The sequence below is a fragment of the Canis lupus genome, chromosome 20, assembly GCF_011100685.1.
Source record: "Canis lupus familiaris isolate Mischka breed German Shepherd chromosome 20, alternate assembly UU_Cfam_GSD_1.0, whole genome shotgun sequence".
NCBI classification, from domain to species: Eukaryota; Metazoa; Chordata; class Mammalia; order Carnivora; family Canidae; genus Canis; species Canis lupus.
Window position 1 is genome coordinate 56,878,672 of NC_049241.1, and position 26,598 is coordinate 56,905,269.

General features: G+C 59.2%; 1 protein-coding gene across 2 annotated transcripts; it reads right to left on the bottom strand.

The window, feature by feature from the left end:
• Nucleotides 1-5,619: 5,619 nt before the first annotated feature.
• THOP1 (thimet oligopeptidase 1) lies at nucleotides 5,620-25,530 on the bottom strand. 2 transcript variants are annotated; one of them, XM_038567883.1, is made up of 13 exons: nucleotides 25,392-25,530; nucleotides 22,983-23,195; nucleotides 19,968-20,116; nucleotides 18,742-18,849; nucleotides 15,671-15,773; nucleotides 12,555-12,715; nucleotides 11,703-11,838; nucleotides 10,879-11,245; nucleotides 10,353-10,554; nucleotides 8,038-8,224; nucleotides 7,759-7,887; nucleotides 6,655-6,791; nucleotides 5,620-6,151 (listed from the first exon to the last, which is right to left on the bottom strand). In XM_038567883.1, the coding sequence occupies exons 1-13, from the start codon at nucleotides 25,405-25,407 to the stop codon at nucleotides 5,996-5,998; spliced, it is 2,064 nt and encodes a 687-aa protein (XP_038423811.1). In that variant the 5' UTR covers nucleotides 25,408-25,530; the 3' UTR covers nucleotides 5,620-5,995. The 2 variants fall into 2 exon arrangements, with proteins under 2 accessions (XP_038423811.1, XP_038423810.1); XM_038567882.1 differs by having other exon boundaries at nucleotides 5,620-6,154.
• Nucleotides 25,531-26,598: the final 1,068 nt, after the last annotated feature.

Genomic DNA, 26,598 nt, shown 5'->3' on the forward strand with positions numbered 1-26,598 from the left:
AAACTGCATTCAGAGTGGTTTCCACCATGGCTGTTTCCACTGTTTGGACCCAAAGCATCACTGTGGCCTTGACACCTTCAAGGTCACCACGCCAGGGAAAGAGAGGGCGGCAGTGGGTGCTGACAGGGGCCCCCAGCTCCGTCATTCCCACCTGCTCCCTGATCCCCAGCCCCCTGGGGTCTGGCTGGGAACAACCCACCCCCTTCACTGACACAGACACCCCTCCCTGAGCCTCGGTACATCCTCCTCACGGGCAGCAAGGGCTTGGTCACTGCTGTCCACTCTCCTGGGACGCTCAGGCTCCCCAGCCCCGGGGCAGCTTCACGGTGGCTTTCCCAACAGCTCGGGTGAAGCCAAGTGCCTGATGTCCAGCACGCTGGGTTCCGTGGCGTCTGGGCCCCCCATCTGCTGCAGCCCCAAGAACATGGTCATGGTGGTCCCGAGATCATCTCCATCCGGCCCCCAGCACAGGCTGCGAGGCTGCGTCTCTGCCCCCCGCTAACCCCCGGTTATTGAGCTGAGGCCCGACCAGAAACATCTGAGAGCAATAAGCATCTCAGATAAAAGAATAACATTTAACCAATACATCACACTTTTGCACAAAGTCTTGTTGAGAAAAAAAATGAAACATATTGATGCAATTAAAAAGTGGCTGCCTGCATGTTAAGGGAAACCACTCAAGTCAGGCTGCAGTTTCCAGGACGGGCCTGACGTCTTAGCTACTCCCCACCCCTCGAGGCTACTTGTGGATTCGGGCTCCTCGTCCCTCATCCTGCACCCATGGCTCATCGTTCTCATCTTCTCTCCCTGTTTCCTACCACCTCCCTAGCCTAGGAACCAAATGATGGATGCAACTGTTAAGTCTTGTATGTTTTCCTCTTAAAAAGAACGAAGAGGACATGGTCTGAGCATGGACGTGGGGGAGACAGATCCCCGGCGCCCCCTCCTCCTGCACCTGCGCCCACACACCCCGCACAGGCCAACCCGTGTAACCAGCAGGGCGTTAGGAAAAGGATGGACTGTGACTTCCGAGGCCAGGTCACAAGACCCCGAGGCTCTGCTTTGCCCTGTGGGGTCAGGCGCGTGGGGAGAAGCCAGCCACCTAGCCGCACGGGTACTCGCGCAGCCCGCGAAGGCCCCGGCGGCCTGGCAGGCAGGAGGCTGGCACGCCGGCAGACGCTTCAGCCCCAGGCTGGTGGTCAGAGGATGTTCACCTCATGACACCTCAAGCCAGAAGCCCCAGCCACGCAGCTTCTACATTCCTGATCCAAAGGAACTGTAGGATAGTATCTACTGGTGTTGATGTGATGCACCAACAGTTACGTAGAACAACAGGCTAAAGGTGTTTCACCAAAGACCCGGAAAGCCAGCATTCCAGACGCCCCTGCAGGAAGGGCAGCGTGGGAGGGGGCGGGGGGCGCACTCACTTGTTTACATCCCTCAAGCCCGAGCGGACTCAAGCTCAGAAGGTTCTTGTCCACGGACCCTGCCGTGGCCTTGGTGGCGTGGATACAGGCGGTAGGAACGCATGTGGTTGGACGAAGGGAGGTTTTCCTCATTAGCACCGTCGCCACTTCTTCTACCCGTTCCCTTGAACCACTGACTTCTTTCACTTTAACAGAACAAGCACTGAAATCTTAACATCTCAACAGTTCCTGGGATACTTGTGATGTAAATAATGGATTTCCTGGGTCTCCATCAATCCTCAATCAGCTTCATACACAGGATGAGCCGAAACATCACACCCCGGCCCCTGGGGTAGACCAAGGACGGAGGCCCATGGCCTTCCCCTCCCGTGTCCTCTTGCCATTCCTATCGTCACTCCCACCAGCTCGTCGAGATGGGCCCTTCACGGAGATGGAAGTATGGGGTGGTGCTTCTCCAGCCTTCGAGGGAGCCCGATCCCATCTGTAAGCGGGCTGCTGGATCCTTGGTCTTTATTCTACAGATAATGATCAAGACTACCATGATCTGCTCCAGAACACGCAGAGTCTGTTCTTCGAGACATACTCTGGATTTGCTTACGGTGAGGTCATATGTGGGGGATCCACCCATGTGGGCCCTGTGCGGATGGGGTCTTCTCCAGCACCTTGAGGCGCGGGTGTCATTGGCAAGTGTGCACTCTAAGGGAACCCTTCTGGTTCGGCCACGCGCTGTAGCATCCAGCAGGCGTTAGCCCTGTGGGGCTGGTCTGTGCTGACGTGACACCTATGTTGAGAAACAGATGCTGGATTCTGAAGGCCTCTCTGCTCCGCGAACAAGCTACATCCCTCCTCTCCTCTCGCCTCCCTCACCGAGTCCGCGTTCTCAGGGTAGAGCATCCGTATGTCTTCTGTCCAACTTATTCCCACATGTTTGATGCTATTACAAGTAGTTAATAAGCTTTTAAACACGGAAACCTTTCCGGTTCTGAGTACTCACTGCCAGTGTAGAGATGGGTAAGAGGTTTGGACGCTTCACCCAAGATACGTGATGTCAAGTAAGCATCTGGTCAAGAGCGGCTCAACATCGATGGTCGTGAGGGAGAAGCAAAGTAAACCCACCACGAGAGGCCGCTTCGTACCTATCGGAATAGCTGAGATCCACTTCTAGGCATTTACCCGAGTGTTGAAAGCCTGTGTCAACACAAAGGCAGGTGCACAAATGTCCACAGTGGTTTTATTCATAATAATAGCCCCAAATTGGAACCGGCCCCAAAGCGAACCGGGCGAGTAACAAATAATGGAATAGTACGCACCAAGGATAAAGGGCCCTCGTGGACGCCTCTCTAGATAATGACCCTCAGCATAAGAAGCCAGAGAAAACCACAAAGGGGACATCCCGTGCGGCTTAGTTCCTACAAACCTTAAGAAAATGGATCGAATCTGCACTGACAGAAGCAGATGAACAGGTGGGGAGGGGTCCGGGAGGGGTGGGCAGGGCTGTAGAGCCACGAGGAAACTCTGGGAGTCACGAGGATGTCGTCCTGATGGCAGTGATGCTTTCAGGAGGACACGTGAGCATCAAAATACATCAACTTATGTACTTCCAATATGTGATTTTGACTGGAATTTTACCTCCACGAAGCTGTTAAACATACACACACACCACCCTGTAGATGTGGCTGTGGTCCCGAGATGCGTGGACAAGCCTGCAGGGGCCTGGACCCCGACTGGCCGCGGTCTGGGGCTGGCCCCGTCTCCCTGGCTCAGGGGTCAGGGGTGGTGAGGATCGCTAAGTCCCTCCTAGGCCAGAACCAACACAAGGACCCTGGCATCGCCCGGGCCCTATTACCTCAACACCTCAAGTTGGAGGAGACCCCCCGACAGTCCTTGGAAGGGGAGAGGCCAGTCTGCTCTGGCGAGCCCAGCTTTAATATGCCACGGATCTCAGGGGGCTGGACAGGGACAAGATCAAGGACAGACCACTGTGGCCTGCAGGTGACAAAGGGCTGCTCCAACTGGCTGAACAGAACAGGGGACTCACAGGCTTGTCCATGCAAAGCTCGGGGCCAGCACGCAGAGAGCGCGGTGGAGAAGCCTCCCTCATGGCTCTGGTGCCCCCCCCAGGCCTCGCCATCTGCACATCTCGCGCCCCGCAGAGTACGTTCTCCCCGTCTCAGGTCTGGGGCGGGATGGGGGACAGGGGTGGGAGGGAACGTCTATTCCCAGTGACAGAAGTCACAGGCCTGACAACGCCAGCCCAGTGTGGGCGTTTGTCACTGTGAACCACACCCCGGCTTAAGACAGCTGGCCGTGCCTGCCCTAACCCGGGGCCTGTGGGGGACTGAGCAGTACCCCCACCTGCGCTGCAGGGCTGGCCGGAGAGCCCACGGGAGGTTTGGGGGGTGTGAGCATCAGTACCACACCGGCCTGTGCTCCCTGTTTCCTGGGTCATGGGGGCACCCACCTGGCCTAACCTGTGCCAGAAGTCTACCCCGGGCTCCACTCACCCAAAGGTCCAAGCCTGAGACTTGAACCCGGGAACCAGGTGCGGGTTTCCAGAACGAGAAAGCCACGCTCATCAGTAAGGCCGCCCCGGGCCATCTCCTGCCAGGCCGCTGGCACCAGCAGGCACTGCTGGAGGAGGGCGCCTGGGAAGGAGCGGACACTGGCCCTGGTCCCGGGGTGGCCCGCCTGCAGCAGCCTTGAGGGAGGAGGGAGCCGACGACGGCCCACCAGCTCCTTCGGGGAGAAGGTGGCTGCTCAAGGCCACCAGGCCGGAGGATCCAACAGCTCTCCCCGGCACCCTGAACCGAGCCTGAGAGCAGGTGTGCAGCCTGCGGCTCAGCAGGGAGGCTGCGGGGGCGCTGAGCAGGCCTGCGCGGCTGTGCTCATGCCCCCGACCCCGCCTGCCCGCTCAGAGTCACAGGAGGCCTGTGGCTTCCCCCCATCCCCAGTCCCCAGCCCCCCAGCCCCCAGCTGGGGATGCCAGCACCACACCTGGATTTTGCACAAGGACCAGGTGGTGGCCACCTGGGGGCTCTGCACAGGGAAAGAGGGGGAGCCCCAGCCCCCCAACACCGCTACTGCTAGACAGAGGCCCTCACGGAAGCCCAGATGTGGTCCCTGGCAGCTCTTTGCTCCTCCTCGGGCCCCAGGTGGTGTAGGTGTAAGCCAACAGCTGGAGTGGGCTCAACCTCCCCCTTCTTAGCGGTGGCCTCACACGCCGGGGGCACACCAGCTCTAGGCCCTTGTCCCCCACCCCCTCAGGCACAGAGGTGGGAGCAGGGACTCGAGCCAGGTCTGCCTAAGGGTAGCCACCACCGACCAGCCCAGGGCTGCTGAGAACGGGCAGGGGGCAGGGCAGACCTCCCCCCACGACGTGCCAGCCCGACAGGTGCAGCCATCTGCCTCAGGGAGCTGCCTGGTGCCTCACTCCGCGGGCTGCTCCCCTTCGTGGGATGTGGGGAGGGCTGGTGAGGACAATTACAGGGCAAGTGACCAGGGAAGAGAACACAAGGGATGGCCCAGGCCAAACAAAGGGGGGGACACCTACCCGTCCTGCTCAAGAACCTCTTTCGAATTTCCACTGTGCCCAGAAAGTATTACCTAAGGCCTTTTGAAGAATTACCAGAAGATGCAGGGCGGCCGCCTGTCTCCAAGGCCCAGACTTGGCTGCATTGCTCAGCCAGAGGGAGCTGAGCGGAGAGGGCCACATGTGCCTTAGGCCTCAAGGTCACAGGGACCAGAAAGGTCACAGCCTGGCTTCCAGCAGCTGCGCCCATTAATCAGAAACTGTCAAATCACAAACCCCTAAGTTGGGCCAAGGGGCCGGGACAGGAGCTGTGCCCAGCGGGCGGGGGTGCAGGAGGGCGGTCTTGGCCTCTCAGCTTCCTGGAAGAGCTGAGCCTGGTCCGACATCGGCCAGGGCTGCACAGGGAGGAGGGAGGTTGGCAGGAAACAGACACCTCCTGGGGGGCGGGACGGCACCCCATCCCTGCACACAGTCCGGCAGCTCGGCCGGCTCCCAGACACCCAAACCTGTTGCAATCCAGAACGCTCCAGCACACGGAGCAGTGCGTCCCCACCTGAGGGCAGATCACCAAGCAAGTCTAGGGCCTAACGAGCTCACCAGCACGTCATCCATGAGTGACAACCCACAGTCTGAAGGGACAGGAGTCAGACCAGGCCAACAGTCTCTCTCTTTCCTTTTTTTTTTTTTTTTTTTTTTTAATGGCTGCATTTCAAAGAACCACCATCTTTTCACTCAGAAAACTTCCCAGGAAGGGGATGGATTAGTGCAACAAATTGGCGGGCATGACTGAACACAGAGTTCTCCGGGCATCTCGAGGACAAGGCCCCATCAGCCCAGGCTGGCCACCGACGGGGGCCTGTAGAGACCAGACACGAGGAACGGACAGGGAGGACGAAGAGCCCGTCTCCTCACCCTGCCCCCACCCGCCCACCCTGAGCGGCAGGCCACCCCGTTTCCCGACTGGGAGCTAAGGCAACAGGGCAGCAGGAGCTGGGGTGGGGCTGAGCCCGTGGCCCGGGGCCAGCAGAGCCCTGGTGCGTCAGCAGGCCGGTGGCTCGCTGCTGTCCACCTGCAGCCCCTTGCTCAGGAGGAAGGCATCCTGCTTGGGGTCTCGGCCCAGGAAGAGCTTCAGCATGACGCTGGCATCCTGGGAGCCGCCGGGTCTCAGGATGCAGCGTCTGTAGTCCATGCCGACCTGCTGGGAACAGGGTGGGGGGGGTGAGGTCTTCACGCTCCCCCTGGACCGGTCCTCCCGCATCCCCTCTCTCAGCCACAAGTGGGCTCTTGCATGTCTGCGTGGGCAGAGAGAACGTGCGTGCTCTTCACACACACAGGTGTCTCCACAAGCGTGTGCACATTACTGCACACGAGCACGTGTACAGGGACACACCCATCAGAAACTCAAGGCCCTTCACCTCACAGAGGCTAAGCCCAGGCTGAGCCCACGACACGGGTGGTCGAGTTCCCGCTGTGATAGGACACAGGTCTGGAAAGCTGGCTGAGCACCCGGCCCCAGGAGGGTCCAGGGTGGCAAACTCTCAGGTCTGAGGGAGGGCCCACCTCCAGCACCTGGCAAGGACTACCCGGTGCCTCAGCTGCCCTCCCGGGTCCTGGGCTGCAGGGACCAGAGAGAGGAAAGGTCCCCTACTCCCCCACAGGCAGGTACCGCCCCCCGCCAAGTGGCTGCCCTCCCCTCACCTTGCCGTTCAGGATGCCCTCCTGCTTGAAGCGTGTGTGGAACATGTCCATGGAGTACACCTCACTCCACAGGTAGCCGTAGTACTGGGCGTCGTAGCCACCGGCCAGGTGGCCAAAGGTCGCAGGCATGTTGGTCCCTGGGACAGATGTGGTAAGGCTCTTGCTGTGGCCCGAGTCCACCCCCTCCCCGCCCCCTCGGTGCCCCTTGCCAGGAGAAGGGGGCCTCAAATCAGCCCATCGGAGATGACCCACACACCCAGGAGAGGAACTGGCCTGACACTTCTAGAAAGCAGGAGCGGGACAACTTGGCCAAGGGAAATACAGCTCTGCTCACTATCTGCTGACGCTTAAGAGTTCATGCAAGAGGATATAACAAGGCACACCCCTACAGCAGAGAGCACGCACTGGTTAAAAAGCTTTTTGAAGGAATTTTTAAAGTGTCTGTGGAAGAAGCCAATGCCACACTACCTACATTAAAATCCTAAGTATTTTTCATGTGTTAATCCGAGCACTTGGGATAACGCACAAAAATAGACACTAAAACTTTATCCAGAGGGACGCCTGGGTGGCTCAGCGATTGAGCATCTGCCTTCAGCCCAGGGCGTGACCCCAGGGTCCTGGGATCGAGTCCCGCATCGGGCTCCCCACATGGAGCCTGCTTCTCCCTCTGCCTATGGCTCGCTCTCTCTCAGGAACAAATTAAAAAAAAAAAAAAAAAGAAAAGAAAAGAAAGAAATAAAATCTTTAAACAAACAAAATCCACCTTATTTTCTACTCCAGGGTATGAAATCCCTGGTCTCTGCTGCACCTTCCAGGCTTGTTCAAAGCAGGCTGGGGGGGATGGGGGGGGGAGGGATGGGGGGAAACACATACAGCCGGTGCCATACAAGTGACGCAGGAAAGCATGGAGCTGCCCACACCCGCCAGCCGCACAGCTGGAGCCGGCAGGCCCAGAAGCACAAAGCAGCCAGAGGGCCAGAGGCCGTCTGCTCCCTCCTGGGCCTCAGCTACAAACTGGCTTCAAACTGCCTTCACTAGATCCTTCTGACTCAGGGAAGGGCTGAGCCCCTGACCCCCAGGTGGGCCCACCTCGCGAGCAGCTACCTGGCGTGGCAGGGACCCCAAGGATCTCCTGGCAGAGGCGGGCATACTCCTCAGCCGGGTCGGCAGCCGTCTGCGTGTGCAGGGCCTGATCCACCTTGGCCAGTACGATCTGGCGCAGGTTGAAGAGACCTGGCGGGTAGAAGGAGACCGGGAGGCTGGCTCTGCACTCCGGCACCAGCGGTAAACAAAGCCATGAAGGCGTGTGCCTGGCCTACTGCGTGCGGCAGGGATGCACCCCCCCAGAGGCCCCCGGGCAGGAGGGCGGCTCCCGGCGGGCACCTGTGTTGGCCTGCCGGGACTTGATGAGCTTCTCGAGCAGCTCCTGGGGGATGGCGCTGCCCATCCTGTAGTGCTGGGACATCCTGAGCAGCGGCTCCTTCTCCCACACCCAGTTCTCCAGCATCTGGGAAGGTGCTTCCACGAAGTCCCGCTCCACGTGCGTCCCGCTAAACATGGCAAACTCCGCCTGCGGGGGCGGGCGGAGCTGTAGGAAAGTCTGGGCCCGGCCTGGCCAGCTCCGACGCGCTGGTCTCACCCGGGCACGCGGTGCGCAGTGCTCTCCTGAGCAGCACGCACCGGGGAGAGGACAGCAGGCCGCGTGACACCCCAAAGCCTGGGGACGGGGGCAGCTGAGGCTCCTGGGGGGGCTGCCGATAACTGCGCCCAGGACACAGGGAGGTGGGAGGAGGCCGGCCCCAGCTGGCCACCTATATTCCCCTCCACCCGCAAACCCAAAGCTCTCAAAAATCCCTACACTCTGCAAGGGGCTGGCCTGGAAACCACGGGATCTGGGCGGTCGTGTCAGAGGCACCCTGTGTTTTCTCACTCTTGTGTCAGAAATTTTCCTGAAAAAAACAGCCCCCGTCCGAGGTGTGCTAGGACCCGGCTCTGATAGCCACTCAGCCAAATGAGCTGTGCGAGCACGGCCACGTCCCCTCAAGGCCCTGGGCGAGGCAGGGACCTGGGAGAGGACACACGCTGGGCCTCATGACTCACGGACCCTATCTGTGACTCCGTCTACTTGGTAAACTTTATGACCCCAAGCCAAGGCCCAAGGCACTTCGTGGTCACTGGGTGCTCTGCTGCTGGGCTTTAACCAGGGTCCTTCTCGGGATCTATTAAGAGTCCGGTTTTTGGTGTTTTTTTTTTTTTTTTTTCTTTTTTGCATTTTTGTGTTTTTATAGGCAATTGGCCTCTTTAAAAGACATGTGGGTGGCTCAGTGGTTTAGCGCTGCCTGCAGCCCAGGGTTTGATCCTGGGGACCCTGGATCGAGTCCCACATCAGGCTCCCTGCATGGAGCCTGCTTCTCTCTCTGCCTGTGTCTCTGCCTCTCTCTCTCTCTGTGTCTTTATGAATAAATAAATAATAAAAAATCATTAAAAAAAAAAGTGTCTTTCAACAAAACGTACAACACAAGGCTGTGTATACTGCTCGTCACGACCAGAGGCTCGCAGGGACCTCACCCTGTGTTCCCACAGGAGCCCGGCTTTGGTATCTGCGGACTCAGGGCTTGTGGCTTTACAGGACAGAACTGCCTCGAATAGTGAGAACATTTATCTGGCAAGACCTGAAGGAAATGACAGAGCCGTGAGAGTCACGGGCAAAAGAATGATCCGGATATGGGACAAACCCTGCGAGCATACAGTGCAGAGGCGGGAGGTGGCGAGGGGAGCTGCATGAACAGGACGAGGTGGCCGGGGCACACGGGGCCCCAGTGCCGGAGACTCTGCCCTGCCCCGAGGAGCCGTGGCGGCTGAGGGCCGACCAACACGAAGAGCTGAGAGTAACACTTCTAGAAAAGGAAAATTAGGAGAAAACAAGCTCTTCAGCAAGACACAAAGCACAAACTGTGAAAGACAAAAGGCACTACACGGAACACAAAAGTCAGAACCTTCTGCTCAAAACACACTTCTCGGTGCCCCCCACTCACAGGCACGTCCCTTGGCTGTAAAGAGGGCCGAGGTGCCCACACGCCGCCCCAGGGACGGACTCCGAGCCCACGACACTCAGGGAGGGCACCAGACACAGCAGGCCCCACAGGGTGTGAGTCCACATGTGTGACACGTGCAGGACGGGCTTGCCCACAGACGGGGAGGGGGCTCGGGGGGGCCGGGAGCTGAGCGTGGGGGATGACAACTAAGAAACATGAAGGTTCTTTCTGGGTGATAGAATGTTCTGGAACATCTGGACAGCAGTGACGGCCACATACCTTGGTAAACTAATGGTCACTGAACTATTCAACTTAAAATGAAATCACCGAGGGGGCCCTAAGCCAACGACCAGCGTCCTTCTAAGAGGATGTGAGAACACAAATGTGCACAGGGACGATCACGCGAGGACACGAGAGGACTCTGGCCGCGCGCCGAGGGGGCGGCCTCAGAGGGAACCAGCACCGCCAACACACTGACCACGCGTGCCCAGCCCCAGCACCGCAGGGACACACTTCTAGCCAGTAAGCCGGCCGTCTGCCGGGCTCAGTGACGGCAACTGGCCAAGGGGGCATCGCCGGGGCCGTGGTGACCCGGGGAGTGTTCACTGTGCAGACCCACCAAGCACCAAGCACCGCCCCCATCCCTGCGGCCCCTGCCCCCACCTGAGAGCACAGCTGGTGCATCACGTGCCCAAACTCGTGGAAGTAGGTCTCCACCTCGTCGTGCTGCAGCAGGGAGGGGGCGTCCGGGGTAGGCTTGGTGAAGTTGGCCACCATGGCCGCGATGGCAATCTGGCGGCTCCCGTCCTGCCGCAGGCAGCCGGGCTGCAAGCCAAAGCAGGCCGCGTGCCCGTACTTCCCTTCCCTGGGGACAGGGGCAGGGTCAGGCCCAGCCAGGGATCTGCTCTACGCACCGACTGGCCTGGGGCTACTGACCCCACAAGACCCCCTGGTTCCAGCACCCTGGCTCTCGCATCCCCTCACCCACCCGTCTACCAGCCGCCGACGGACGGAGCGGCTCAAGCTTCGGTCTCAGGAGCAGGTGCCTGGGAGCAGGAGTCCCGCCCGCCCCCCACCCCCGCCCCGAACACTCCCAGCCCCCGGCCAGGCCCTGCACAGCGGCGGCCCCACGACCCCTGGCACAGACGAGAACGACGAGGCAGAGAAGGGTGGCCCGGCTGACACGCACCGCGGGTAGAGGTCCAGGTAGAACTTCCCGATGACCCTCCCCGACGCCGAGTCCCTCACGGAGTAGAGCTTCACGTCCTCGTGCCACACGGTGGCGCCCTCCTCCAGGTCGAAGGTCAGCCCCAGCAGCTCCTGGTAGATGCTGAGCAAGCCCTGGGTGACCACCTGCATGGGGAAGTACTCCTTGAGCAGGTTCTGGTCCACGCTGTAGCGGGTCTCCTCCACCTGGTTCATGTAGTAGCGCATGTCCCAGGCATTGATGCGCCCGTCGAAGTCCAGGCCCCGCTTCTCGCACTCGGCCTTCTTCAGCTCCAGGATCACGGCGCGCTCCTGCTCCCCAAGGGGCTTCAGCTTCTGGGCCAGCTCATCTGCGGAGGGCAGAGGGGAAGGCAAGGCTACCTCCCTGCAGCGGCTGCCCCCAGGGCACCCCCAGGCCCAGCACCCCGCCTGGAACGCCTGGGCTGCCGGTACAAGCTAGATAGGCCACGCCTCCCCCTGCAGCAGCCAGGTGGTGGGGGGTGGGTGGCCCCCGGTGCCACAAGCCAGAAAGGACGGCCAGGGTGGGGACGCTTGCCCAGAGCTCACGCCATGAGACAGAGCAGGGAGCACATGCAGCCTCACCCCAGAGCCCTACGCTTGTCCATCAGGTTGGAGCCCTGTGAAGCTGACCGGGGCTCAGGGGTGTCAGGAGTCCCACTCCAGGGCGCACAGAGAATGGCTCTGAGGCCTCATCACACTGTGGTCACGAACAACCCGACTCCCTTCTGGAACCCACGGCGGGAGGCTGGGGGAGGCTGGGGGAGGCTGGGGGAGGCAAGGGGTTACCTAGGAAAGTGGCCACCACCTGGCTGCTCTTAGCCATGTTCATCTCCAGGACGTAATCGGCGTGTGTGCTAAACCCCAGCAGGCTGGACTTCTGGGCCCGGAGGGTCACCAGCTCTCTGAGGATCGCACAATTCTCCTGGAACCGACCAATGAATGAGCAGTTCTATGGGTGCTGGGCCCACCACCTCCCACTGGGTCCTCTGGAACGCAGGACCACCAGCTGTGCCTCGTTCCCCTCCCTCCTTCCCACGGCCTAGGTTTCCATGGCTGCCCTGTGGTCCTGACACAACACATGCAGCTCTATAAACCCCCAGGTCCCGTTTGGACCAGAAAGGTGTCATCGTGAGGGGTGTCAAGGCCGTGGGTGGAGAGCGGTGTGGGGCCGGGACTCTGCAGGACAGCCTCGGGGCACTGTGCATGGGGAGCTCACCCCCGTCTGCTGGAGGCACTGAACAGAAGCGAGGCTGAGACCACACCGCGGCATGGACACAAATACACGCGTCTGCGCGGGAATGGATGTCTGTGCGTTGAAGACACGCCCCGGGCCGCAGTTAGAGGGCCCAGGCCAGCACACAAGACACAGAAAAGGGGAGGACGCATCTGCAGACCCCAGCTCAAGCCCCAGCAACGCCACTGAAGAGAGAGAGAGGGGACGACTGAAGCTAAGGCGCAGAGCAGTGGACACTCGCAGACACAGGACTGGCGCTGTGGCCGGGGGCCAGAGCTGGACCCCGCGCGGAAGGCCGGGAGGGGCAGGCTGACTCGCCTGGGCGCCTGCCCACCACTGAGCCTGGCCCAGCGGGCACCGGGCACCCAGGACAGGCCCCACCACTTGCGGCATCGCCTTCCCACCTGCTTGCACCGGCAGTTGAAGGCCTCCTCCACCTTCCTCCTGGTCTCGGGCACGTGGCACTTCTTCAGGAGAGGAAAATAATGTGGGTACTTGAGAGTGACTTTCAACTTGTCATCCCCAGCCTTCTCCAGCGAGTTCAGAAAGTCCTCCGGGAGCCCTCCTGTAGGAACAAAACCAGGGCTGCCACAGGCCCGTGCAGCTGGGGAGGGAGGCAGGCTTCCCTTCCACGTGGGAGGCTAGGACGGGGAGCCTGCAGGGAACAGGGCACCAGGCCCGGCGTCCCCACCCTGCCCTGAGCCCTCCGGGAAGACGGAGCCCCGCTGCCCTTCCCAGCAAGGCTCCCAGGGAGGAAAAGCCCCACTCGGCTCCACCCTTGGCACAGGGGGCGTCCAGGGGCTGTGGTCTCTTCCTCGTCCCTTCTCCACCGCGGACAGATGCTGCCCGGCCGCCCTCACCATCGCTGCGGCCCACACTTCTGCAACAGCCTCTCACCCAGGTCCCCACCCGCGAACCATCCTCCTACGACAGAGACCTGGGTGCTGCACCTCAGAACGAACATGTCCAGGGCCACCGCCTCACACCCCGGCTCTGACTCGGCCCACAGCTCCTTCCAAGGCCAGCTCGCCCGGGGCCCTCACCTCGGGACAGGTGAGAAGGGACGCGCCGCACCAGGGTGGGCAGGGCCAGGCAGGGCACCGTTTGCGAGGCCCCCGCTTTGGCACAGAGGTGCGTGTGCACGTGTGCAGACAGACACCCACTTCCTAACTGGCGACGACCTGGGAACGACAGGCCCGCAGCAGCAGCGCGCACATCTCGGTTTCTAAGTGCCAGGCCAGGGCGAGGACAAATGAGCCCGGGACCCCAGACCCAGAGAAAGTGCCCAAAGAACAACAGGAACACTTCACGCTGTAGAGGCCCTTGAGGTAGAATTAGGACAACCTGGCCATGACGACGGTGACCGCGGCAGACCGCCACCCATGAGGAACGGGGCCTCCGTCCACACCGACCTCTGCACACGGATCAACCACTAAGTGGGGCGAGGGAGGTCCTGACTCGAGAGACCAGCACATGAACACACAGAAGGGGGTCAGGGCGCCTCTCATGGGAGCGTCACCGGCAGCGCAAGGCGAGCGGCAGCCCCCGAGCCCCTCCCGAGAAGCCGCTGCCGGGAGAGCGCCAACCCCTCCAGGCAGGCACGGGGCACCGAAGCAGGGCCACGGGGGGGGGCCGGGGACAGACACGCTGACCGACACCTCATGAGTCAAAGCCCTGTCCCTCCGGCGAGCAGAAGGTAAACAAGCGCCACACCCTTGCTCAGCAGGACCTGCAGGCAGGCTGGCCACACCGTCCTCGCCGCAGCCCCCCTGACCCCTCCGCCCCCGACCCCCCTGACCCCCGAGGCCGGGGGCTCTGCTTCACTCCACGGTGCTGGGGCGACCTGCTGCCCACACAGGAGGCCACGCTGAGGCGGCAAGGCCCCTCGGGCTGGACAAATGGGCAGAGAAGCCGGCCTGCGAGGGGGTGGGCGAGCAGATTTGTCCCCCGATTCGAGACCCAGGGTCCTGTGGCCAGAAAACACAGCGGGCGCCTGACCTTAAACAGGGGGCCACGTGGGGGACCTGCCACCTGAGGCTCAGGCACAGAGAGGACTGAACCAGAACGGGGATGGCCCGCAAGGCCCTGTTCAGGAAGGCCGTGACCATGGGCACCTCTGCAAGCTAGCTGCCTTCTGGGGGCTCGGGCAGCAGGATGGGGACCCCCGGCAGAAGGGCCCAACACGCCCTCCCGTGAGGCCACCACCGCAGGGTCACTGCCACAGCCCTCGGGCGCCTCACACGGGACGGGCAGGGCTGTCGCAGGCAGCAGTGAGACCGCCGGCCTGGGCCTTTCCAAAGCGTCCACGTTGGGAGAAATGAAAATACTTTTGTAGGTGGCTGAGGGACAGTTCAACAGGAGGGAGCCAATGGGACGCCTGGGGGCTCAGTGGTTGAGCGCCTGCCCTTGGCTCAGGGCGTGACCCCAGGGTCCTGAGATCAAGTCCCGCATCCGGCTCCCTGCGTGGAGCCTGCTTCTCCCTCAGCCTGTGTCTCTGCCTCTCTCTCTCTGTCTCTCCTGAATAAATCTTAAAAGAAAAAAAAAAAACAGGAAAAGAGCCAAAAGAGATAGTAAAATGCAACATGGCCCTGACCAGACCCCGACGGCGGAGGAACACACAGAGGGTCAGCGGGTCGGCAGAGCAGGGCACGCGGGCTGCATTCTCAACGCCACAGCTGTTCCGTGCTGTCTCCCGGTGGGAGGGGTGTGTGGAAAGGACACGGGACGGCCACACTCCTGGGCAAGGCTCCCAAGGCCTACGACACCTCTCCAACAGCGGGAAGGACGTACGTGTGGCAGAGACCACAGGAAGGGCAGGAAGTCAATGTCAGCGCGGGGCCAGGAGAGCCGAGCTCACGGGGCTGCCCGCCGTAGGGCTCTCACAACTTTCCCACAGCCGCCAAGTTTACCGAAAATGAAACCTCTGGGGTGAGAGCAGCAGCACAAACAGTAAAAACTAAAAGACACCTCGGCCCCAGCCCTTCAAAATCCCCTATAGCCAGTTTGGAAAGAAGAACCAGCCAGGATTTAATCTACCTCCTCACAAGATTCAAACAAGAGGGCAGCCCGGGTGGCTCAGCGGTTTGGAGCCGCCTTCAGCCCAGGGCGTGATCCTGGAGATCCGGGATCGAGTCCCACATCGGACTCCCTGCGTGGAGCCTGCTTCTCCCTCTGCCTGTGTCTCTGCTTCTCTCTCTCTCATGAATAAAGAAAATCTTTAAAAAAAAAAAAAAAAAAGATTCAAACAAGAGCAGCTGGTGGGGGCCTGGGGCCCAAAGGGGAAATCCTGGCCAACTCAGCCACTAACCCGGTGTTCCCGGCATCACTCGAGGATCTGGAAATGTGAATTCCTGAGCGCTGAGTGTTCCAAGTGGAGACACCCCCTCGCCCCAGGGCGGTGGGGCACAGATGTCCCTGCACTTTGGAAGCTGGCGGGAGGTGGCCACGGCCTGACAGGGTCCTGGGACGGTGCGCCAGCCCCCCCATCCCGCGTCCCCCACCACACGCCCCCCATCAGTACCCAGCTCCTCTCGCGTGAGTGGCAGGAAGGTCGTGTCCTCGTTCAAGTTCTTGTTGAAGTCGATGCACAGAAGACTCAGCTTCTTCTTAATGCTCTTGATTTTCTGGAGGGAGGAGCACAGCTGTGAGTGGAGTGTAGCCACCAGGGCGGGGGGCTCCCTGCCTGTGGGGAGGAGGCACAGACCAGGCGGGAAGAGGGGTCGGAAAAGACAGACATCAAGTCCTGGTACTGGTCTGCACGGCGCCAACAGAACACAAGACACCGGCTTCCGCGGAGCAGCCTTGGTGACCCTGGAGACCTCAGGCTCATGTCCCCATCTGTTATGGGTCCCCGGCCAAGACCACTCTGGACCCTGTCACCTTCTGGGTCCACAGCCTCGGCTTTTGGACATTTTGACAGAGCAGCAGTGCAAAGCCTCTTCGGAAACTTCGGGTGGGGGTGAGGCGCGGCCCCATCAGCCCCCACCCCCTCTCCCAGGGGCCTGGAGCCAGCCCAGCCCTCGGGGGCACACCAGCTGCTGGCCAGCAGCGGCTGGAGGGCCTGGGCCGGGCGCGTGAGCCCCTGGCTCAGAAGCAGCCCCAGGCCATGGCCTCGCAGGCCACCACCCAGCCAGGCGTCCTCTCGGCGGACAGCGGCACACCCCAGGGAGCAGGGCCCAGCGCAGAGCCCCAGCTGGACGCCTCCGTGAGACTCCCTGCTGTACCCCGAGCTCCCCGGGTCCCTCCTGCCGAGGCGGCTCCCAAGTTACAGTGGGTACAGCCCCCAATGCCACATGCCGGACCTTCAACAACATGGTGGGGCTCTAAGGCCTGTGGGGACACCCGGCCGGCTTGCTCAGGGGAGCACGGGACTCTGGGCCTCGGGTCGGGGGCTCAAGCCCCATGGGAGGCATGGAGCCTGCTCTAAAAAAAATGCAAACAGCCTTCCGTTGCTCTGGCCGAGCGCTCAGCGAAGCTGAGGTGCCACAGTGGGTCTGGGCCCCACAGTCCTGGGAGTGAATCTGACTCAGGTCCCACTGACACTGGTTTGTTTTCTGGGTTTTGTTTTTAAGATTCTTGTTTTTACAAGGGTGTCCGGTGGCTCAGTTGGTTGAGTGACTCACTCTCGGTTTCTGCTCAGATCATGATCTCAGGGTCCTGGGACTGAGTCCCACATCAGGCTCCCTGCTCAGGGGGGAGCCTGCCTCTCCCTCTCCCACTCCCCATAATTGTGCTCTTTCTGTGTTAAACAAGTAAAAAAAGTTTTTTTTTTTTTATTCATGAGAGAGAGAGGCAGAGACACAAGCAGAGGGAGAAGCAGGCTCCCTGCGGAGAGCCCAACACAGGACGCGATCCCGGGACCCCAGGATCAGGCCCTGGGCTGAAGGCAGCACTAAACTGCTGAGTCACCCAGGTTGCCCAAGTAAATAAAATCTTAAAGGAAAAAAAAGAGAGAGATTCTTATTTTTATGTAATTTCCTCACCCAACATGAGGATCAAACTCATGACCCCGAGATCAAGTCAGCCAAGCGCCCCTCACTGGCTTTGGTTTTAACAGCAAATATGCCTCATCTCTCGGAGCCCTGGTTTCTCCAGCCGTGAGGCAGAGGCGCTGGCCTAAGCAGGACAGCGTCAGTTCCAAGTGACGAGAGAGTCGCTGAGCTCTGGGTGTGGACCCAACGTCGCATTAACCATGTCTTTCGTTTCCTGTGCCCTGGTGCCTTCCCAGCTGGGCGGTCTCGTGGACCCTGGAGGGCTGGCCTCTCCTAGGGGTGGCCAATTCCCAGCGACGGTAAACAGCTCACCCGTAAGGGCAGCTCTTGTGTGCAAACCAGCCAGTCCAGAGCCCACAGCTCAGCCATCCCCTTTCTGTGGCTGCCTGGCACTCAGAGAAAATGGGGAGGGAAGGGGTGAACAAAGATCCTCAGTGATTAGCCACAGGACAGGGGCAGGCACGGCCCTGATCGCCTCTGATACAGGCCAGACTGAAGGAGATGCCATCTGTGAGGCTGGGACGTACGATAATCAACGTGTATTTGCTCTTTGTCCCTGTTCCTGGCACGTGGCTCCTAAAACCTTTGGAATTTCTTCAGCGACAAGAAGACACTGCAACAGCCCAAGAGTCAAGTGTGTGGGGCCCGTCGTGTTACTCGTCACCAGCCCCTATCCATTACACGTGAGAGCATGATCCTGAGATGACTTCTGGGAAGCTCCTGAGGATGGGGGCCGGGGACCACCCACGGAGCAGCGCGGCCCCTCCTGCCTACCCCGGGAGGGGAGAGGAGCTGGAGGTGGCAGGCTGAATCAATCACCAATGCTTTAACCAGTCATGTCTACACAATGGGGCCTCCGCAGGACTGCTGAAGGACAGCTTCAGGGAGCTTCCGGGGTGCCGCACACACTGGGAGGGCCGAGCCCCGTGCCTCTCCCCCAGACCTCTCCCTGCGTCTCTCCTCCACGTGGCCGTTCCAGGTTATGCCCCTTATGAGAACTCATAGTAAGTAAACTTTCCCTGAGTCCCGTGAGCTGCTCTAGCAAACAACGTGAACCTGAGGAAGGGGTGGGAACCTCGGAACCACAAAGCTGGTCAGTCAGAAGTAGAGAGGACAACCTGGATGTGGTCGTTGACTGTGTCTCAAGGTGGGGCAGTCTTGAGGGGCCAAGCCCTGAAGCTGCAGGACCCGACACGTGTCAGACCTTGTCAGAATTGCGTCTGACTGTAGGACACCCGGCTGGTGTCACAGAGAACAAAACCACACACCTCTGGTATCAGAAGGAAGCTGTGGTGTTGATGTCAGAACAGGAGGCCCACAGTGAGACAGATTTCCTTAGTGCCATGGCATCAAAGTCCCAGCGAGGACCGACCAAGGTGTTCCCCCCAACTGTGCACTCGCTCTGTGGCTGAGGGAGCGCCAGGCTCTCAGGAAGGCCACGCTGCAGCATCAGGGAGGGCAGATGCGGGTGGAGGGAGAGCTGCTCCAGACAGACCTCCCATTCCAGAATCGAGGCAGCAGAGAGGTGGGCACCCAGCCAGAGGCTGGGCCCTCAGATGGTGCAGACAGGGGAGCCCCTCCGACCCCCGCCAGCACTCACCTGTTGAGTGTCCTCAGGTAGATGTAGGCCGTTCCTTCTGCCCAGCTTGACCAGTCGCTCCAGGTACCGCAGGGCCTCCGGCCTCAACGAGTCCTTCTGAACTTTCTCCTAGGGTAAGACAATCCCAGCGCTGTCGATGATGAAACACAGGGGCACCGCCGGGTGCCAGTGAGGCAGCGGGAGGCCGGGGCACCCGCACAAACATCACTGCAGGGAACGGGGACGCTGCAGCCACGGTGGGGGGGGGCGCAGCAGAAGCCCTTTCCAACCACACCCAACTCAGCGAGCGGGCTCCCAGGCAGCCGTCCCAGAGACACCAACACTGACATGTGCACCAAACCCGTCCATGGCACCCGCTTCCTGGGAATAGCCCAAACTAAAACCAGCCTGCAGGGCCTCACACAGGGGAATGGCTGAATGGAAATGAGAATGGTGGGTGGCCTCAAGGTCATTATCCCTGTTGGGACAGTGACTGGTTTCACCAAACATCATGCTGGGGGAAACTGGGCTAAGCACAGGCCACGCTGTCTGAATCATTTCTTAGAATGGCACGTACATCTACAGAGATCTCGAAGCTTCAATTAAACACAAAACACTGCTTGTGCTCCCACAGGTCGCCCACCTGCACTGGCCCCAGTGCACACCCGTGTGCGCTCCTGACCAAGGCGGTGCGGCAACAGGCGCTATGGGACAGCGCGGACGAGCATCACCGTCCGCCTCCACAGCTCCCTCCGACACCAGCAGCCAAGGCCCGAGAGGCAGGACACTAGCCCTCCCTGCGGACCCCCCAGCAAGGTCGGGAAAGGGAAACCATGTGCTGGACGCAGGAATGGCTTAAAAAGTCTAGGGCTTTTAGACTCTACGTTTGTGTTTCTCTGCTCTGCATTTGTCTGTCTTTCTTCCACATTCCTTCACTGTGCTAAAACAGAACACAAAACTTACCACCTCAGCTGTTCTTAAAACGCACAGTTCAAGGTTTAAGTGCACTTGCACTGTCACACATCAATCCCCACCAACCCATAGGGCCCACCCACAGGGCCCCTCAGCTCTCTACCTCCTAGGGTCCGAGAACACAACCATCAAGTCTAAGGAGGTTCTGAACCCAGCAGTGCCCATCGGGATGTCAGTCTGTCCCTCCCAGAGTCTACCACCAGCATGCCTGGTGCTGTGCCCCGTCAGCCGTGCCCCCAGGCCAAGTGGACGTGGGCACCTCGCTGCATCCTCACCTGCAGCCAGACAATCCTCTGGTACACATCCTGCCTCATGCTCATCTCCACGTCAAACTCAGACAGCTTTTTGTCCGCCTCTGTGCTGGCCGTCCGAATGTCCTTGGATGGAGAAACGTGCTGCGGGAAGTCCAGGATGTTCCTCTGAACTGAAGCGGGGAGAGAACAGGACAGGTGTGAACCTAGGCCCCAGGTATAAACTGGCAAGTACCGGCCTCACCCCCACCAGGCACGCAGCTCATCTACATCTCATCTGTTCAGTGAACACTTTCCACACTGGGCCCTGGGCCGGGAGCCGGAGGGAGGGGCATGGTCATCCACGTAGGATGGAAACAGACTCAACTGCCAACACTCCAAGACAAGGGCCGTGACAGAGAAACATGACAAGACCTAGAAAAGCTAAAATAACTCAAATCCAGAAAGAACCACAGCTGCTGATGGCAGCATCTTAAATTGATCTCTAACTTACAGAGCACACCCGCATTTGGTTAAACAGAGGAAGCATAGAAGGCTGTGAGAGCGTAAGCTTTAACAGTCACTGCCTGACCGGCAACCCACCAGTAGGTGCCCACCCTCGTGAAGTGAGAACAGGGAATCACACATGTTCACAGCTGCTGGACCAGGAATAACCCAACAGTGAACATGACCCAAACGTCCACTGACGGTTGGAGGGACAAACATGACGCACCCACCACCCATGGGCACATCACTCGGCTGTGAACAGGAGGGAGGTGCCCATACGTGCTGTCTGGGGGACAGACTCTGAGCCGACACTCAGGAGGGAACCAGACACTGGAGGTCCCACGGGATGTGAGTCCACATGTGTGACACGTCCAGGACGGGCTCATCCACAGATGGGAAGGGGGCTCATAGGAGCCAGAGAGGATTGGGGGTGACTGCAATGCAGGATGATTTCTCTTCGGGGTGATGGAATGTTCTGGATTAGACCATGATGATGGTTGGACACCTCTTAATATAAATATAAAAACCACTGGAAAGTATGCTGTAAGTGAACAAATTCTATGCTACGTAAATCAGACCTCTACAGAGCATTTAAATTTTAAAACGCATATATTGGGATCCCTGGGTGGCGCAGCGGTTTGGCGCCTGCCTTTGGCCCAGGGCACGATCCTGGAGACCCGGGATTGAATCCCACATCGGACTCCTGGTGCATGGAGCCTGCTTCTCCCTCTGCCTGTGTCTCTGCCTCTCTCTCTCTCTCTGTGACTATCATAAATAAATAAAAAATTAAAAAAAAAATTTAAAACACATATATTCTGTGTTGGGAAGACCTACATTCCAATCGCAGCTTGGTCGCTTGCGTGTCCCCAGGGCAGACCTGCCGTGGGCTGCCCGAGAGAGGACAGCGAAAAAGACAGAAACAGCATCTGTCCGTCTGCGATTTACAGGCTCACAAGCGCCTGTGACTGCACCAAGTGTGACAACAAAATGGTGCAGTGTGGGACCAATGCAAGCAGCTGGTGTGAGCAGAGGGGGCGTGGGAAGGGGCTCCCGAAGGGAGTAAATCTGTGATCACAGAAAAGCCCAAAATCCAGTAGGCAGGGTGTGTGAAGCCCCAAGACGGGAGAGTGCGCAAGTGCAAGCGGCCACTAGGCCGGCACACACAGACTCAGAGGAGGGGCAGTGAGGGGCAAACTGCACAAAAACAACATCATGGACTCTGGCCTTCGTCCGGGTGGCAGTGGGACGACACTGAGAGGCTGGTGAGGGGAATGCCACAATTCAATTTTAGTTTCCTCTAATATTGCTGGGGTGGGTTGGGGGGGCCTAGGGGCCTCAGTCGGTTAAGCATCTGCCTTCGGCTCAGGTCATGACCCCTGGCTCCTGGGATGGAGCCCCACATCGAGCTCCCTGCTCAGCGGGGAGTCTACTTCTCTCTCGTCATGCATGCACGGACATGCGTATGCTTTCTCTCAAATAAATAAAATCTTTAAAAATAAAATTCCTTGGGCTATTGAGGAGAGACAGAAAAAAAGGCTGTAGGAGTGAAGCTGGTATCTGGCAGGGCTGCGCCCAACAGGCAGGAATCAGCCTCATGCAATTGCCAAGAGTCTATCTGGAAAGAGACTGGGGGGCGGGGGTTGAATGGGGCGCCCAGAAACCCACGGCATCCAGGGATGCTCCAGGAGAACCCCCCAGCTGAGATTCTCCAAGGTTCCCAGAAAAGGACTTTTGCTGGAGATCCAGAGGCAAGGGTTTCCTCAGTTCGGAGCTTTCTGCTGCGAGACTGGTCTCAGTCTTTTTTTTTTTTTTAACTTTTATTTATTTATGATAGTCACAGAGAGAGAGAGAGGTGCAGAGACACAGGCAGAGGGAGAAGCAGGCTCCATGCACTGGGAGCCCGATGTGGGATTCGATCCCGGGTCTCCAGGATCGCACCCTGGGCCAAAGGCAGGCGCCAAACCGCTGCGCCACCCAGGGATCCCTTGGTCTCAGTCTTTTGCTCCCACACTGGCAACCTCTACAGATGGGCCTTGAGGTAGCAGCTCTGGATCTATCTGAGCACCTCGCCCCTCAAAGGGAACAAACAGATCCTAAGGAGAAGGACCCAGGTGGGTGGTGGTGATGAGGACACCTGATGGCATCAGGTTACCTAAAGCGCCAGGGCGGGGTGGGGTGGGGGGAGCGAAGGGGGCCAAGTTCAGTCGCTCAGAGAGAAAACACCTATCTCCTGGGACAGAGGAAGGAGCGGGAAGCGGCAGCTCCAGTTTCAAGGCTGGCACCTGAGCTGGCTCCTGGAGAGGAGTGCTGCTGTCCTGCTCGGATGCCGTAGCCCATGAGGACCAAGTACGCCAAGCAGTGCAGCACGGTACACAAGGGAACCGGTGGCACCCCAGGCTACCTCTTGCTGAGCAGATGCCTCTACCCGCCATCAGCCCCTTTATCCGTCACCACCACCCCAGAGAGTAGATGGCCTCACCCACGGCCAGGGTCCAGGAGCTCCAAGGCCTGGGTTGCGTCTGCCTCCCCGCCTGGATCCTGACCTGGATTTACCTGTGTAGGACACCTCCACATCGGCCAGCGCCTTGAGGGTACTCTCATAGGACACGTCTTCAAACTTCTGGGAGCCCACCTGGTCATACACACGCTTAGTCTGCTCGATGAGCTCCACAGTGAGCTCCTCTATTTGCTGGGCGCTCAGGTCCCATCTCAGGTAGTTCACCACGGAGCACGGGGCCGCTGTGTCCAGGGCATCTCCTACACAGGCTGAACAGAGAAGACACAGCCCCACACTGAATGGGTCTGCTTCCAGGACAGAAGGGTTAGACTAACTAGGGGCTGAGGGGAATGGACAGGAGCACTGTTTCCCCATGAAGGTTGGCAAGGCCCAAAGGCTTTGTGGGGGAGCACAAGTCGATCAATCCTCTAAAGCAGAAGATGCTGCACCCCGGGAGACACTGGGCGATCTCTGACATGCTTGTGCTCGTCGCAACTGGAGAGCGATGCTATTGCATCGAGTGGGTGGTGGCAGGGCCCAGGACACCCCCCCTAAGGGACCCAAGCCCCAACGCTGGCTGTGCTGGGGTGGTTATTTGGTATACACCTCCGTCACACTGAGTTAACTTGTTTGATTACAGGGTACTACCCCTGATGTCCCTTGACATAATGCGACGTTTGTACTGTATTACTTTCCTAAAATAGGGAAAATTCTTTATTCCTAAACCATCCCTAGCCCCAAGAGGTTTTGCATAAGAGACTGTGGTCTATAATAACAGCTGTCACTTAAACTGCTGTGCGGTGTTCAGAGTGAAGATGTTTTACTTTCGTTCCCTCACTGATTCCCTCTGGGTCCTATGTGGCCCCCATCATACAGATGGAGGTCCTGAGATGTGCACGATTTGTCATGATCGTGCACATTTGACATGATCCCATGCCAGCAAGTGGCAGAGGTGGGATTCGAACACATGCAGTCTGACTTCAGCTCCAACCTTGAACCAATGTATCATCTGTTCCCCCCTCCCCTGCTTTGTAAATATCTGGTTGTCCAACCTTCCTGCCCCTTTCCGAGGCTCCGCCCCACACTCAGGTTTACAGTTCAACCCTTACTGGACTCTATACCAGGGATTAGCAAACAGTGACCTGTTTTTGTACACCCTTGGTGCCCAGTTGTGACAACCACAGGTGTCCCAGACACTGCCCAGTGTCCCCTGGCGTGGCGCCATCACCACGGTTGAGGGTCACTGACAAACAGTAAGTGGGGAAAAAGAAAGGCTCTGGAGCCAGGCCAGGTGGGATGTTCTGGCCAAGTGACTGCTGCGAGCTTAAGGAAACGCTTTCTGCTTGCAGGGCACCGTGGACTTCAGAACCACAGAGAAAAGACGCGGGTCTGTGCCACGCTGGGTGGTAAACGAGCGCTCCAGAAGCTGGGACAAGGTAGGAGATAACGTGTCAACAGCTACAATCGTCAGCAAAATCTCCTGGAGGACGCAGGACCTGAAAAAAAAAACCGGAGCAGACGCATTCCTTCTGTAGTATTTCAGCTTGCCACCTACGTGCTGGGTCTCCAGGCTAACGACGATCCTGCTGCAAACAAGGCAGACAACATTTCTGCCTTCCTGAGACCTCGAATAACCCAAATCACGATCATCATTAACGCAATTATCATCGCAGCCGGTTGGGGAGGGGGCGGGAAGAGAGACCAGCAAGAGAAAAACAAACAAACAAACTCAGGAGGCATCCACACAGCAGCCTGGGCAATTTTCTAAATAGGCGACGCACATCCCATCACTTCCATAAGGAAAACGCTTTCGGGACACACCCTTCTGCCCTGAAAAATAAAAGCAACTCCCAGCCCCGTTCTGGCGGAGATGACTTGTTGCTACTCAACCGCGCTCCGCGTGCACGGGCCTGGCCGCCTTTGCCCTCGCCGTTCCCGCCACCCACGACGGTCCTCCTGCACGTCTTGGCAGCACAGCTGCTGGCCGCCCCGTTCCGGGTGGAAAGGCCACCTCCTCCAAGGAGCCCTCCAGGATTGCGCGCGCTCTCTCTCTCTCTCTCTCTCTCTCTCTCTCTCATCCCCACCCCCCCCAGGCAGCGCCGTCAGCCCCACCACCGACCACTCTGTAGAGCGGCTGGCCTGCTTCTCTGTTGAGCGAACGCCTGTCTCCGGCCCTGGAACTCCGCCGAGGGCTCACGGTCGCCCCCGGGGCCCGCCCCGCGCTCAGCCCAAGCCGCGCGGAGCTGACTGAATGAGTGAAGCGCCGGTAAAGCTGGTTTCCATTCATTCGGCCGCCGACGAGGCGGGTCCCGGGGGGGCCGATCCGTTTCCCCCCCCGACCCGGGTCCAGGCCCCCGAGGGTCACTGGGCTCGGCTCCTAGGCCCAAGCGGCGACCCCGGCGGGCGCGAGGCAGGCAGGGGCGCCCGGGTGCGGCGAGCGGGGCCGGGCCGCGGGGCAGCGGTACCTGCTGGGGGCTTCATGGTGGGCAGCTGTGCGCCGGCCGCCCCTCCGTCCTCCCGCTCCGCGTCGCGCCGCCTGAGCCGCCGCAGCCGGCCGCCTCCGTGTGCTCCGGGTCCGCAGCAGCCGGGACCGAGGCGCCCGCCGCCCGCGCGCCCGCGGAATGCTGGGAGGGCACGTGTGCCGAAGGCCCAGGCGCACGCGCGCCCCGGCTCCGCCCACACCCCGGAGGCGGAGCTTTGGCGGGCTGGCGCACTCTGCGCACGCGCCGGAACCCTCCCTGCCCGTGATTGGCTCTCGCAGAGAGAGGGCGGGACCTTCGGGGAGGAGCCCCGCCCCCCCGGGACGTTTCCGTGGAAACCACACACAGCTGGCGCCCCGGAGCCTCGGGTTCTTTCCTCCGGCGCTTCTCTGCCCGAGCTCCCCTACTAATTTGTGCCTGCTTCCTTTTCTACCTAATTAACTGTGTACCTGGCGAGTTTTGCAGGTTTTCCTCCCGCACCTGAGCTAGTGACCGCTTATCATACAGATCCAAGGCGCGTTTTGTACATCATCCCAACCAGCATCCTGCCCCTCCTAGCATCTAAGGAGTGGAGTCTCGACACATACATCAGCAGAACCCGGTAAATTAACCCAATTAACCCAATTAAATTAAACGCAGTTTTTTTTTTAAATCGAGAAAGCTTCAGTAAACGAATCTAGGGCTTCAAACAACAGGTGTTTTGGAACAGGACAGTGTTTTATTTTATTTTTTTAAGATTTTATTTATTCATGAGAAACACGGGGGGTGGGGGGCGTACAGACCCAGAGGGAGAAGCAGGCACCATGCAGGGAGCCTGACACCGGACTTGATCCCAGGTCTCCAGGATCACATCCTGGGCTGAAGGCGTTGCTAAACCGCTGTGCCACCCGGGCTGCCCCCAGGACAGTGTTTTAACCTATAACTACTGTAGCTCGTTAAAACAAACCACACACACACACACACACACACACACACAAAACCCCCACAAAATCTTCAACTAAGGCGTCCCGGAAGGAAAATCTACTAGGACTAAATTGCCAAAGAACCCCTCCCCTTATTTCTGCAAAGGAAATTTTTAAAATCCCCAGGCTTTAACCATGCATGCATTTTAAATCGGATACAAGTGAATTAGGACACTTTTAAAAAAAGATTTTATTAATTTATTTGGGGGAAAGGGGAAGAGAGCATGAGC

Coding starts and splice junctions, on each gene's coding strand:
- THOP1 (XM_038567882.1), bottom strand. Junction 18,850..19,967: donor AGAGGATTGTCTGGCTGCAG/GTGAGGATGCAG, acceptor GTCTTACCCTAG/GAGAAAGTTCAGAAGGACTC. Junction 6,792..7,758: donor TGGGGTCCCTGCCACGCCAG/GTAGCTGCTCGC, acceptor CATCTGTCCCAG/GGACCAACATGCCTGCGACC.